The 14,718-nt window shown below is 47.9% G+C and overlaps 5 protein-coding genes across 5 annotated transcripts in view; 4 read left to right on the forward strand and 1 right to left on the reverse strand.

Annotated features, from left to right (window-relative positions):
- The window catches only part of UREG_01310 (uncharacterized protein), a gene marked incomplete at both ends in the record, with an annotated part of 2,375 nt that extends 1,294 nt beyond the window's left edge, over positions 1-1,081 (reverse strand). Inside the window, 3 exons of the mRNA XM_002541748.1 lie at positions 28-620; positions 696-807; positions 904-1,081. Of these exons, the coding sequence (XP_002541794.1) occupies positions 28-620; positions 696-807; positions 904-1,081 (883 nt within the window). The remainder of the gene's footprint in view (positions 1-27; positions 621-695; positions 808-903) is intronic.
- An 876-nt stretch (positions 1,082-1,957) lies between these two features.
- Positions 1,958-5,902, forward strand: UREG_01311 (uncharacterized protein; the record flags this gene model as incomplete). Its single annotated transcript, XM_002541749.1, has 3 exons — positions 1,958-2,224; positions 2,297-5,741; positions 5,799-5,902. The coding sequence occupies 3 exons, from the start codon at positions 1,958-1,960 to the stop codon at positions 5,900-5,902; spliced, it is 3,816 nt and encodes a 1,271-aa protein (XP_002541795.1).
- Positions 5,903-6,578: 676 nt separating this feature from the next.
- UREG_01312 (uncharacterized protein) lies at positions 6,579-10,220 on the forward strand (the record flags this gene model as incomplete). The annotated part of the gene is made up of 4 exons (XM_002541750.1): positions 6,579-6,624; positions 6,720-9,021; positions 9,242-9,978; positions 10,033-10,220. The coding sequence occupies 4 exons, from the start codon at positions 6,579-6,581 to the stop codon at positions 10,218-10,220; spliced, it is 3,273 nt and encodes a 1,090-aa protein (XP_002541796.1).
- Positions 10,221-11,690: 1,470 nt separating this feature from the next.
- Positions 11,691-13,145, forward strand: UREG_01313 (uncharacterized protein; the record flags this gene model as incomplete). Its single annotated transcript, XM_002541751.1, has 1 exon — positions 11,691-13,145. One exon carries the CDS (start codon positions 11,691-11,693, stop codon positions 13,143-13,145), a length of 1,455 nt encoding a protein of 484 aa, XP_002541797.1.
- Positions 13,146-13,669: 524 nt separating this feature from the next.
- On the forward strand, positions 13,670-14,661 carry UREG_01314 (uncharacterized protein; the record flags this gene model as incomplete). Its single annotated transcript, XM_002541752.1, has 3 exons — positions 13,670-13,788; positions 14,345-14,369; positions 14,443-14,661. The coding sequence occupies 3 exons, from the start codon at positions 13,670-13,672 to the stop codon at positions 14,659-14,661; spliced, it is 363 nt and encodes a 120-aa protein (XP_002541798.1).
- Between the last annotated feature and the right edge of the window lie 57 nt (positions 14,662-14,718).

Raw genomic sequence — 14,718 nt, forward strand, 5'->3', positions numbered from 1 at the left:
TGGTCCAAAGTTGGGTTAACGCTAAACCTGTTGTACGAGCTGCCCATATCGAAAATGTAAGCCAGCAGAGATTGGAAAAGTCTGCTTTCAGGGTGACCGAAAGTTGATTGAGCATGCCTTCACGAGCCGGGGACGCATGGGTAACAAAAATACGGGTTTCGGCGGGATCATAAACGCGGTTGGCTGTATCGACCAACTCGCCCATCTGTAAAAGAGTGGTCCACATGGTTCCTTGGCCACCGGCGATGGTTGTTTTTCCTTCTCCATTGTCAAATAACTTATGCATCACGACGGCGCCACCCAAACCAAGTAAACGGAGCTTTACACCTCCAACGTCTAGCAGTCTAGAGCTGGCTTCATCGATAATATGCAGTTTGTCCACCTTGTATTCTCCAGAACGAAACTTTTCTAGCACGCGGACATCTTCACAAGCACCCCAAACCGTGTATACGGGAACATCGAGTGTAAGCTGCTTGTTTAAAAGTAGAGGCAGTTCCGAAAGAACGAGTTGGTCCGGGCTGAAACGTTGCTTGATGGATTGTTGAGGAGGAACCTGGGCGATGCTGCGTTTAATAGACTCCGGAAGAAGAGGAGAGTATTGTGCGACATGTTTCAATGTTCTATAGTAATAAAATAGTCAGCCACCAGCTATTACTGAGAACGGGTATTGAGCGCAAGAGGCTCGTCGAGCTTACTTGTCGGCAATCCGGTCCAGAGAGGTGTCATCATAAAAGCCGAAATCTCCAGTATGGATAATGTGATCTGCACGAGCTTGTTTGGCCAGCTCATTCAAAGATTTCAAGTTGCCTAGTTGTTACCCAAGCCCATGTCAACATCCTGTCGAAAAACGTTGTCGCGTGCTCATCGCAAAGGGAAATCTCAGAAATTTAGAGAGCACCATACCTCTAACATCCGCAACGCACAGAATACGAACTGAGCCTGACTGGATGACCCTGCCGTTATTTGGAAGCAGTGCGGTAGCTCCAGGAGCTGGGCCACTTGTGGAACCGTTTGGGAGGTTGTAAGATGGGTTGTTGAAGGTGTGTGGAGGACGTGGCTGCTTAGAGTACGCATTAGCCATCACCGTTATAGCATACAGAGCTCGAGAAACGAGACCAACCAAGAGCGAAAGGAATGGGAAGCTGGCGCTGAGTGCAGTTTGGTGCAAGCCAAGGGGTACTTACAGAAGCCATAAGGAATGTCTCGTTGACGAAATTCTAAAGTGAAGAATACGGACGGCCAGATAAAGGTGTAGGGTCGGGATAAAGATGGAGAACGTCTTATGATGTTACTGGCGAGGAGGATTGAGCGCAGGAGCGATTAAAGTAGGAGACAAGGAAGATAATACAGGGCTGAGATCGCGAGTTGCGGCGTGACGTGACTGAAAGAAAATGCCACGGGTAGCAGCACGAAGGGAGGATATTAGTAAAATAGCGAACAGCAAGAAGAAAACGAGGTTTGAAGCTCCGAGGAGGCAGAGCAGCAGATGGTGAGAAAGAAGAGCGACGGAGGGATTCCAGCGAGATTCATTCAAAAATCGGATGTTCTGCTTCGTTCCTTTTTTGGGGGAGAGACAACATGGGCGAGGGCCATGCTCGCTTTCGGTTTGGCGCGGTCACGTGGGCTGACTCAGCAACACGATGATTACATAAGAGTGACATCTTCCCGCTTCCCAGATTCGGCAACTTCATCGACCAGCCAGAGCTGACGCCACGGCCAGACGAGCTTTTAACCTGCAGACGCCCGCCTGCTGATCGTTCCTGAGCTGGCCTCCTATGATTTGCCTGCCCTTGTCGAGCTGCCGAGCGGTGTGCCGCTGCATTCCCACCCCAGCTTCCGTGTTGACCTCCTAGTACCCTCATCTTGCCGAATCCGCATGCCGTCCAGGCTCCCGCCTCAAGACCTCAAAACAGCACGATCCCATTGCTTCTAGCCCTTTGAGAGCCAACTCTACGACATGCACTTTTCATACTATGCCGTGCTTCTGGTCGGCCTCGCTGCAGTTCAAAGCAGCTCAGCATTCATGGAGGGCGAAACCAAGCGCCACGAGAAGGGCCGGTGTGCGATTAGAGGGCATTGTGGGAAGAAGTCGTTCTTTGGTGGGCAACTACCTTGTCCCGACAATGATCTCGCCCGGGAACCCGAAGATAAAGTGCGTGACAAACTAGTATCGCTGTGCGGTGAGAAATGGAGTCACGGACCGGTGTGCTGTGAGGACGAACAGGTATTGCTGCTCCCCGTCTATTTCTTCAATGGCTTGGTCGAAAACTCAACTTACCATGACTTTGGCTCTTAGATTGATGCTCTGTCCAAGAACCTCAAACTCGCTCAGGGCATCATCGCTTCATGTCCTGCCTGCAAAGAGAATTTCTTTAATATCTTCTGCACTTTTACCTGCTCACCCGATCAATCGCTATTCATAAATGTTACTCAGACAGAGGAGGTTCGAGGGAAATTACTGGTGACCGAGTTGGACAATCTGTGGTCTGAGAAGTACCAGAGCGGCTTTTACGACAGCTGCAAGGACGTCAAGAATGGCGCATCTGGGGGAAAAGCAATGGACTTTATCGGTGGTGGTGCTAAAAATTATACGCAATTCCTAAAATTCCTGGGCGATAAGAAGCTGTTGGGCAGTCCGTTCCAAATCAACTTTATGACCAAACCGAGAAATTCGTTTGACGACGGAATGCGAGCATTGCCAGAATCTCCCAAGTCCTGCAACGACTCGGATAGCGCATTCCGGTGCTCTTGTATCGATTGTCCAGCTGTCTGTCCGCAGTTGCCGGCTTTGGCGACGGAACATTCCTGTTTCGTTGGCTACCTCCCATGCTTTTCATTTGCGGTCATTTTGATCTACTCTGTAACCCTTCTACTTCTCGTCTCCGGCGTCTTGGGTCGAGTCGCCTTTCGGAAACACCGTGAAAGAAAGATTGAAAGGGTACGATTGTTACAAGATGCCAGTCCAAGCGACGAAGAAGACGAAGGCGACATAATTGAGAATGCCGGATCTCTCACCCGCCCCACCAAATATTATCAGCTGAATTCTACATTGGATAAGGCATTTAGCCGCCTTGGTCGTTTCTGTGCTAGGTTCCCCGCTTCAACCATCGTTACAAGCGTTATTATTATTGCCGTGTTGAGCTTAGGTTGGCTGCGCTTTTCGGTGGAAAAGGACCCCGTCAAATTATGGGTCAGTCCAACATCAGCAGCCGCGAGAGAAAAGGAATATTTCGATTCCAATTTTGGGCCGTTTTACCGCGCCGAGCAAGCATTTTTAGTGAAGGATGAACCTGGGCCCGTCCTTGATTACGAGACGTTGAGCTGGTGGTTTGATGTAGAAAATAGGGTAAAGCGGATGATATCTTTGAATAATGGCCTTTCTTTGGACGACGTCTGCTTCAAACCCACCGGAAAGGCTTGTGTCGTTCAGTCCCTTACAGGTTATTTTGGAGGATCATTCTCCAACGTTGATCCAAACAACTGGCAAAAGCAATTGAGACACTGCACAGAGTCACCAGGAGCCCGTGATTGTCTACCGGATTTCCAACAACCATTAAGCCCGCATATGATTTTGGGCGGTTATGAAGACACGGGAAATGTTCTGGATGCAAAAGCTTTGATAGTGACATGGGTGGTTAACAACCATGACCAAGGCTCGAAAGCGGAAGCAAATGCCATCGATTGGGAAAACAGCCTCAAGCAAGTTTTGCAAGTGGTTCAAGAGGAAGCTATGGAGCGCGGTTTACGCGTTTCTTTCAACACTGAAATCAGCCTTGAACAAGAGCTGAATAAATCTACCAATACTGATGCTAGGATCGTGGTTATCAGTTATGTGATCATGTTCATCTACGCCTCACTAGCTTTAAGCTCAACAACCATAACATGGAAATCCCTCTTCAGCAATCCGGCCAACACACTCGTGCAGTCCAAGTTCAGCGTCGGCGTCATTGGGATTCTGATTGTCCTGATGTCCGTTTCCGCGTCCGTCGGGTTATTTGCGGCTGTTGGTGTCAAAGTGACCCTTATCATCGCTGAAGTGATACCATTCCTCGTCCTCGCCGTTGGTGTCGATAACATTTTCCTAATTGTTCATGAGTTTGAGAGGGTCAATGTGAGCCATCCTGACGAAGAGCTCGATGAACGGATTGCCAAAGCGCTGGGACGCATGGGCCCTAGTATTCTCTTATCCGCAACCACGGAAACCGTCGCATTTGCCATGGGCGTTTTTGTGGGGATGCCTGCAGTGAAAAATTTTGCTGTGTATGCTGCCGGTGCCGTTTTGATCAACGCACTGTTGCAAGTCACAATGTTTATATCCCTTTTAGCCCTGAATCAGAGGCGCGTCGAAAGCCTTCGAGTAGATTGCTTCCCTTGCCTGACGGTACGCAAGGCAACTGCTGCCGCAATCCCGGGGAGCCAGCCATTCGACCATGGTGAAGAAGGCATCATAGATTGGTTGATTCGAAGCGTTTACGCACCAAAATTGTTGGGCAAAAAAGTCAGGCTGCTAGTTTTGTTAGTGTTCTCCGGTATGTTTGCAGCTGGCCTCGCTCTGCTACCAACGATGCAACTTGGTTTGGACCAGCGCATTGCCATCCCCAGCGATTCCTACTTGATACCGTACTTCAACGACTTGTACGATTATTTTGGTACCGGCCCTCCTGTCTATTTCGTAACTAAGGATGTCAATGTCACCGCACGGCTTCATCAACAACAACTGTGTGGTCGCTTTTCGACTTGCGACGATTTTTCTCTTGGATTTGTTCTAGAACAGGAGTCCAAAAGGTCGAATGTTTCATACATTTCTGGATCCGCTGCAAGCTGGATTGATGACTTTTTCTACTGGCTGAACCCTCAAAAGGATTGCTGTGTCGAAGATGGGAAAATTTGTTTTGAAGATAGAGAGCCGGCATGGAACATCTCACTCCACGGCATGCCGGAAGGGTTAGAATTTTTGAAGTATGCGGACAAATGGATACGGTCTCCCACTACTGCATCGTGCCCGCTCGGGGGTAAGGCTCCCTATAGCAATGCTTTGGTCATTGACCCCAAACACATAATGACCAACGCGAGCCATTTCCGTACTTCGCATACGCCACTCCGCAGCCAAGCGGATTTCATCAACGCCTACGCTTCCGCTCGTCGGATTGCCGATAGCCTTTCTTCTAGACACGATATCGAGGTCTTCCCATATTCGAAGTTTTACATTTTCTTCGACCAATACGCATCGATTGTGCGTCTGACTGGTACACTATTGGGGTCTGCGATTGCAATCATTTTCGTCGTGACATCTCTTTTACTAGGCTCTATCACAACCGGGGCGGTTGTGACTTTCACCGTCATTATGATGCTCGTGGACATCATGGGTACTATGGCCGTAGCGGGAGTTTCCTTGAATGCGGTTTCTCTCGTAAATTTGATTATTTGCGTCGGCATTGGCATCGAATTCTGCGCGCACATTGCCCGTGCCTTTATGTTCCCCTCGGCGTCACTTCTTGAAAGGGCCCAGAATAAGTTTCGGCACCGTACTGCGCGAGCATGGGCCGCATTAGTGAATGTTGGGGGAAGTGTTTTTAGCGGTATCACCTTGACGAAACTCGTTGGTGTCTGTGTTCTTGCCTTTACAAGAAGCAAGATTTTTGAAATATATTACTTCCGCGTCTGGTTGGCACTGATTATTTTCGCTGCAACCCACGGTTTGATATTCCTTCCTGTGGCTCTTAGCTTCTTTGGAGGAGAAGGTGAGCCGCCAATCTCTGGCTAATTTTGAATAGGCTAGCAGGCTAACTCTATGCTAGGGTATATTGACCCTGAATCAGACGGCGGCCTTGAAGAGGATCTAGCTGCTCGTAGATATCGCTCCCTGTTGCCCGATAATGATTACGATTCTGATGACTATTGAGTAAGCTCCATATTGTGGATTGGCAATGTGTTTGCAATCTCCATTTCCGTTTATTTTTGGGTTATATTCAACATTTATTTGGATTTGTTCATTTCTCCTGGGAGCGTCTGGTCAGATCTAGCGTCGGTTTGATGAATATCATGCAGGTCAATAGACATCGAGGTCCAGGCATATTTATTACTAGACCTGGAGGAGTTTGGATACTATATTTGAGATCTATTTTGTTTAGGAATATCATGCTGTTTTTGTAGTTGTCATATAATCTCCAGAAGTAACTCACAATTTGCACATACTGCTGAAATCAGGCCTATGAACATAAAATAACATCAATACCACCCGTTTCATCCGCAGCATCGAGTCCTGGCTGTCTGGAGAAGGATGGCTGTAGTCTAGAGATGTGATGGTTGTGGAGCGGTTGGGTGTCACCCTGGCCTCCCCACCTCACACCGTCAAATTTTCCCTTTTCAAATTTTTTTTTACCGCGTCTTCAACTCCCACACTTTCTCCTGTTGTGATACCCCCAGCATAATATTCCTCTTTTCTACACTCGAGACGTTCTAGTTAAGAGTGAAGGAATGCATTTTGGACTAATTTTATAATTATCATCGAGCTATTCTGATTCTTTATTGATATTTATCTTCCGGCGTTGCGCGGTCTCAGCGCACACTTGTCCACCATGGACCAAGAAAGATTCCTGCAGCAGCTGCAGATTGTTTTAAATCGTGAGTTTGCTCTCTAGTCTCCCTTAGTCTAGTCCTTTGGTCTCATTTCTCTGGCCTCAAGGTTCTTGGGCTAACTCCCGCTTGTGTTTTCACAGCCAGCCAGGGCAATGTCAAAGATGCAACCGCCACGCTACAAAAGGAATTTTACAATAAACCGGAAGCACTCATATTCCTCATCCAAATATTCACATCCCACAGCAATACCGATTTAAAGCAGCTGGCTGCCGTCGAGGCGCGATCCCTAGTTTCAAAACACTGGCTCAAGGTTCCCCGTGAGCAGAAGCCACAAATACGAGAACGGTTGCTTCACTCTACGCTCGAAGAGCAGGCGCCTCTTGTGCGTCATTCTTTTGCTAGAGTTATATCTGCAATTGCGAAGCTTGATCTTCAAGATGGCGAGTGGGCCGACCTTCCCCAGTGGCTTCTTCAGGCTGCCACCAATAACTCAAAGGAAGTGCGCGCCGTGGGAATGTACATTCTGTTTACGATTCTGGAGACTTTAGGAGATGGGTTTCAAAGCAAATTTGTCGAACTTCTTCACCTTTTCGATAAAACTATCCGCGACCCTGAAAGTGCGGAGGTTCGCATCAACACACTGCTTTCCCTCAGCAAACTTGCTATACACCTCGACATAGACGAGGATGCACAAGCCGTTCAAGCTTTCCAAAACATATTTCCCGCGATGGTCGCTGTCTTGAAGGATGCAATCGACCAGGAGGATGAAGATAGAGTTATGCAAGCATTCGAAGTGTTCCAGACTTTTCTTGGATGTGAGCCGCAACTCTTGAACCCTCATCTGAAGGATTTGGTCTTGTTCATGAACCAGCTGGCGGCCAATAATGAGATGGCTGAAGAGACGAGGACCCAAGCTATCAGCTTTCTGATGCAGTGTCTCAGATACAGAAAGCTCAAGATTCAAGGAATGCAACTTGGCGAGCAATTGACCCTTACCTCACTTCAAATTGCTACCGAACTCGGCGACTCTGATGATGTAGACGACATCACTCCTGCTCGATCCGCCTTGGGCCTTTTGGACATGATGGCACAATTCTTGCCTCCTAGTCAAGTTGTGGTCCCCCTTCTTAAAGCTCTAGGCCAGTATTTCACAAGCGCGAATCCCGACTACCGAAGGGCTGGTATTCTCGCTTTGGGTATGTGCGTGGAAGGTGCTCCAGATTTTATCAGTACGCAAATGAAAGAAATCTTCCCTGTGATCTTGCAGATGCTTTCAGATCCAGAACCGAAAGTCCGACACGCAACTCTAAATGGAGTTGTGCGCATCGCCGATGACCTTGCCGAGGACATGGCCAAGCAGCACCAACAACTAATGCCGTTGTTATTGCAGAATCTGGCTAGTGCTATGCAAGAATACAAGGGAGAAGAAAGTGGCGTCACCATCGACCTCATCAAGGCAAGTGTTTCCGCTATCGACGGGGTCGTTAATGCATTGGAGGGTAAAGACGCCATCCAATATCAATCAGAACTTGTACCTGTGCTGCAAAAACTCTTCCAACAGCCAGATTTCAAGCTCAAAGGACTATCTGCTGGCGCCTTGGGGTCGATTGCTTCTTCGGCCGGCGAAGCGTTCTTACCATTCTTTGATGAGTCTATGCACATAATGCAAGAGTTTGTCACCCTTAAGAATAGCGAAGAAGAGCTTGAGCTCCGGGCTTGTGTCACAGATGCTATGGGAGAGATGTCCACTTCCGCTGGGCCTGATCGTTATAAGAACTATGTGGGACCCTTGATGCAAGCCAGCGAGGAAGCTCTCAGACTTAACCATTCCCGGTTGAAGGAGAGCACGTATATCTTCTGGGGCGCCATGTCCAAAGTATACGGCGAAGATTTCACCCCTTATCTGGATGGGGTTGTCAAAGGACTTTTGGATTGCCTTGAACAGGACGACGAAGACTTGGAAGTCTCTCTCGGCGATGCAGCTCGCGACCTAATCGGACAAGAAGTTTCCATCGCCGGCCACAAAGTTCGTGTTGCCGATGCTGATGATGACGATGACGTGATCCAAGGCATGGACGATGATGAGGACGGTGAATGGGAGGATTTCAGCACTGTCACCCCAATTGCCCAAGAAAAAGAGGTCGCTATTGAGGTCCTTGGTGACGTGCTCACTCACACTGGTCAATCCTTTATGCCTTTCTTCGAAAAAACGATTGAACACGTCTTGCCTCTTGCCGAGCATCCATATGAAGGCGTTCGTAAAAGCACAATTTCGACTCTCCACCGCGCATACGCTGCTTTATGGCAAGTGTCTGAATCTGCCGGCCATGCGCAGAAATGGGAGCGTGGCAAGCCGTTGAGCGAACCTCCACAGGAAATTAAGAAATTTGGAGAGATCCTCATGACTGCAACGATTAAGATGTGGAGTGAAGAAGAGGATAGGTATGTGTCCACTGCGTCGTCATTCCTGTCTTGTTTTACCTTCAATGCCTATTTATTATGATGACACGCATCGTATCCCAGCTCACTCAGACACACATATTATGTGATTGATGTGAAACCGATTTTCCAACGTAACCTGATATCTTGTGGCATTTTGCTCCTATTTACGTTTCCCTACATTTTTGCATTACACAGATGCTAATGCTGAATTAACTTCTAGTCTCACCGTCGCCGATATCAACCGCAATGTAGCCGAAAACCTTCGATATTGCGGACCTTATATTATCGCAGATCAAGCAACTCTTAATAATGTGGTCACCCTCGTTGACACTATCATCACCAAGCAACATCCTTGCCAGCAGGATTTCGGTGCGGATGAGGAAGATCAAGCAGCTCTTGAAGAACTCTCTGAGTTTGACTGGGTCGTTGTCGACACTGCTCTCGACGTCATCGCTGGCCTCGCAGCTGCTCTTGGCGGAGACTTTGTCGGATTGTGGCCCGTTTTTGAGAAGACAGTTCTAAAGTACGCTGGTGGCAGCGAATCTCTTGAGAGGGCAACCGCCGTTGGGGTGCTTGCGGATCTCATTACCGGTTTAGGCGAAGCAGTCACTCCTTTCACAGGAAATTTCCTTCGTTTATTCCTTCGTCGCCTCACGGATGAGGATTTACAAACTCGAAGCAATACGACCTATGCTGTTGGGCGTTTGGTTGAGAACTCCAACTCAACGCAAGAGATTATCCAAGCATATCCCTCTATCCTGGAGAAACTGGAGCCTTGTCTACGTATCCACGAGTCTAGACTCCCGGATAACGCTGTTGGATGCCTTGCTCGAATGATCTTGAAACACAAAGACCACGTTCCACTTGCAGATGCCATCCCTGTCCTGATCGATGACCTCCCATTAACAACAGATTACGATGAAAACGACCCGGTGTACCGCATGATATGCCAATTATGTACGTTTGTACCTTACCCCAATGTTGAATGGAATGGTGCTAATTTATCTGTAGACAAATGGGAAGATCCAGTTATCCAAAGCCACACCCCGCGCTTGATCCCAATCTTCCAAGCCGTCCTCACGGGCGACCGAGATCAACTAGAGGACGAGCGTCGCGCAGAACTTATTGAACTTGTCTCGTGGCTCAATAACATGCAACCTGGCGGCCCAGCAAGCTTCATTGAGCAATTGGGAAATTGAAATAATATCTCATTCACATACAAATTCAAATAACCACAAAATGGAACCGGTTGGGGGGGGATTTCAATGAATAATGACGGTGAATTGCATGTTAGGGGGCCAGGATTGGAAATCAAAAAGTGACGGCTCGATATGATCTTTGTAAATGTCCATGGCTTTTTATGACTTACTGAACTAACGCATGTTTCCTTTTCAAGTTGGTACGGTTTCTTTTCTAGACAGCGTTCGGATCGCTGTGATTCTAATGCATGAAGAATTTGACTCACTCCATCCTTTGCTTGCTACCTGTTCTCAACATTCCCTCGCTCCTTATTCAGCACTTGGCCAAAATGGAAATCAGTCCTAGAAAGTGACCCGGCCGCAAGCTATCCTACAAAGTATAATACCACCGTGATTCTGAGAAGCTTGTGCATTCTTTCCATGCATTTTCTTTTATGAATCCATATGTATCTAGGTCCAATATATACGTGCTGTTAGTCAACTTCGACGGTAACTATATTAAAGTGTGGATAATCTTTTAGGCTCTGCGAGGCCGCAGGTACGTATCTCGAAGCTTCATAGAATCGAGTCTATAGGCACCCTGCATCAGTATAGAAGTTTCTCGAACTTTTCATTGGAACCGTCGCTTAAAGGAGCTGGAATGTCGTTCCAGGAACAGAGGTAATCGCGCAAAAGGGGCATATATTCAATGGACATCTTTTACGCCCTATCTTCGGGAGGAAAACCTAGAGGTCTTGACACGGTGTCTATATCCTATCAGCCTCGATGGTCAATCTGATCGTCATTCTATTAGACGTAGTTACCTACAGCAACCCACCGGCTGATTTAGTATCCATGACCAGACGATTGAATATCGCGCCATGGCTCCCCCCAAACCTAGCATCATATCCAACCAAAAAAGCAAGGGAGCTGCGGGAGAACACCAGCTTCGGATGTTGGACCCTGTCATTGCGTATCATTATTCCGTCGGATAAGAGAGGCGAACGTCTGCCTTTTTGAGTCCCATAGGCTCCGGATGCAATCACGCCATGGAACCTCACCAGGACATCTCCGGGCTTTCTCTGACGGAACGTCCCTATACTCAAGCTTGCGCACTAACCTGGACCCCGAAATGAGCCTTTTTTGAACGGTTGCGGACGTCGGGACCGATGCTCGGAGCCTATATTGATATCAAGAGGTTTTGGAACTGGGGAAGCTTACCATACGGCCGCTGAGGCTTGTTTGCCAGTGCAGAATTTGGGACACACAGAGAGCCAAGGTTGAAATGAGTGAATGACGACGAAGACTGACTATGGTAGCTGTGTGTGTGAATTATTGCATCGCCATCTTTACTTTATATGAGGTCATGATGTTGCTAAAAGGGTCATTTTGATGGCAGGCGCCGGGAAGCATCTGGGTATAAAAGCTGGCCCACAGAACAATTTTCTCTCAACATATCTATCTGTCTATTAAGTCTGAGATCTTGACAAAATGGAAATGAAAATGGAAGCGACCTCTCCACCTAGTGCTGAACTAGGACCCCCTGAGGCATCGGAGCCTCTGGCAGCCACCAATCCACCCAATACAGAACGCATCCCAGTTCCTTCATACCTCGAGATCCGAATCGCATTAGAGCCGCGCTGCACACTCTCAGCTAGCGATATTCATGAACCAGGACGTTACCTAGTCGTCTATCCGCCCCCGCTTCAGGAGGGTGGTGTTTCGGACTATGGGAAGGAGGAAATAAGGGCATTGCTCGCGTACGCCATCGGAGCCCTTGAATGCAAGTGGGTACCAATGTCTCCTATGGGAAGACGTGCAATGAAAACCCTAAAGCGCGCATGCGAACAATTTCTCAGAATTGAATCCGAGAGAAAACAGTTCAACTTCAAGCTGGCTGCTAAACAGTTGAAAGAGGTCATTGCATTTATGGATAGCGGGTTACGGGAGGCACCCTATGGGCTTCTGCCTAGTGACCTGGTAGACAAGACATTGCAGATTGGCCTTATCGAGCTGTACAAGGCAAGCTTTTGGGCTAGGTATGGGGAAATGTTAACGACACTCGGCACCGATTTGGGCTGCGAGAAGGAGATCGACAAGCTACGCTTATCTGTTGCATCTGTAAAGACAGATTGGGTCCATATTGACCGTTGCATCCAGGGTGAGAACAAGGATTTTGCGAGCGGCCACTTGCCCGAGGACGAATGCGTTGTGTACAATCGCATCATGAAAGCGTGCAACAGTACTGGTTTCGAAGCTGATGAAACTTTTTACATGATTCACAACTGGGCCATCGGGGATGGGCTGGTGCAACCAGACCTTATCGACCTGATCAAGGGTGCTGAAGAGGATAATCCCTTTTACCTTGCGAGAAGAGTGTATTTCGACATCTGGGACTGTCCAATGATCGTGCCACCAGAAGAAGAGACATGCCTCTCAATATTGAGAGAACTTTTAGAGGCGTGCAGGAATACTTGGTTTGACTGTAATTCTAGCCCCGATGACTACAGCATCTGGCCTCCTAGCTGGCACCTCGCGGAGTTCCTTGGATACCAGGACGAGGAGCGCCGTTTGAACTTGCCTGACGACGATCAGCTTCGGGAGGAAATATACTCAAATATACTCCGTGAAACAAAAAAACAATTACTGAACTCGGCCCGCTGCTATTTTCCTTGTCTTGAGGATTACGGTCAATTCGAACAATTCTCATGGGGCTGCGGAAACATATCGTCAGAATGTCCTCTGGAGCAGGCAGAAATCGAAAAGGCCCAAAAGCTGGCACGAGACTGGCAACGAGTCGAGCGTCTCGTCCATGGCGTTGGACAGTCGTGGGATATACGCTTCGAGACCATGGACGGGGTATTCGAAGTCGAGGAAGGGTTTCGGCATCAAATAATATCCAGTTTCCAGGGTAATCCTGAGATTGATTACTGGGCCACCTGGTGATTCGGCTATAGTTTTCAAAGAAGTGTTTCCTTTCTGATGTTGTTAGCAGTGCTTAGTTTGTGCAGGGAGGTGCTTAATAGAATATTTGACTTGTTTCTCTCTCTCTGCCCATCTTCTTGCACACAACCCCAGGAATGAAACTGATTTCAAAGGCTATGATTTTGGTGACATGCAGCGACTCTTTGGTCAAGAGTGAAGTGAACGAGTGAACTCAGCATTGACAAGTCTGGAGTGGGTTGACTGGTGGTGGCCGTGACATAATCAAGGAGATGACGACGTCCCGTGTGGCTGCAGCGATATTCGTATAAATCCAGGCCGTTCAGCGCAAGCTTCTTGACATCCATGCTAACTGAGGCATACAAATGTCAAACAAAGAGACAGGCAAGGTGAAGCGATAGCACATCAAGAACATTAAGCAGTCCACAGCTAACTAACTGAGCTTGAGCAGGGAGACCATCGAGAACCACTATAGAGTTCCCTTCCAGCTACGGAGTACAGAGCATTCTATCAATCCTGAAGCGAAAATGGCCGCAAACTCTCACAAGCCCGCCCTTGTTGACGGTACCCTGCCTACTTCCTCCGGCTCCTCGGCGTCCTCAGTTGTCACGAAGCCTATCAAAGGGACTACAAAGCCTTGTTTTGGGTGCGGGTGTGGTGATGAGGAGTGTGATTGTATAATCTGCACGGTGATGTGATAGGGCCAACGATGAAAGGGAGATGGAATGGCGTCGATATGGATGAATAGCAGCTTCTGGAGCTTATCATGTTGCGGGAGCTGCTTTTGTCATTCACTGAGTTCTGTTCTGAGTTCTGTTTGCCTGCACGTCCAAATTCAAGTGAGATTGTCATTCAGCAAGCAATTCCTTCATTTTCAATAATAAATCCAAATCTTCTGTTCTTCTCCAAGAAACAAACATTTTTTATTCAAAATATTCTCATCAAGCTCTCTGCATTCATTCTAAAAACATTCAAGGAATCAAACGAGTTTGGACAATGGCAAAAGCACAGCAGTCGAAATCCGAGAAAAGGTCCATCGCAGAGCCGATGAACAAAAAAAACATAGACAAATCAAAATGGAAAAGGCTGCTGCTCCGTGTCCGCGAGCGCATCCCGTGTGTATGCTGTTTGCCGAAATTGAAGAACCCCAATATATGGTGTAACTTTTCACGAGGCCGCAGCCGTTGCACAAGGTGTATCAGGCACGGAATAGCCGGTTGTCGAAAAGTAAGTCTTCTTGGAGGAAAATTCGCTTCCAAAGCACCAGGAAAGGCTAAATGTATTTGCTGTTTTGTAACAGGCAAACTGGTCACGGGAAATGCAACGATTCTTGAAACGAAGAGCACTTTACCGCCATTTTCGAAGGCAAAATCAAAATACACAAGTGAAGCTGCTGCGCACTAGCATTGCGCAACAGATGGATAAATTGCTGGATGAGCGGAGGCGCTACGAGGCAATACGGGAGTACGCAAAAGCGCAGTATCCCGGCTGTGATGTGATGTTGTATGTCAGGGTATAAGGGGTGGATTTGTTGAATCCGTGATTCTTGCTGCACAACTTGATGGGCCCGATGCTC

This window comes from Uncinocarpus reesii, genomic scaffold (assembly GCF_000003515.1).
Source record: "Uncinocarpus reesii 1704 scaffold_1 genomic scaffold, whole genome shotgun sequence".
Lineage (NCBI taxonomy): Eukaryota > Fungi > Ascomycota > Eurotiomycetes > Onygenales > Onygenaceae > Uncinocarpus > Uncinocarpus reesii.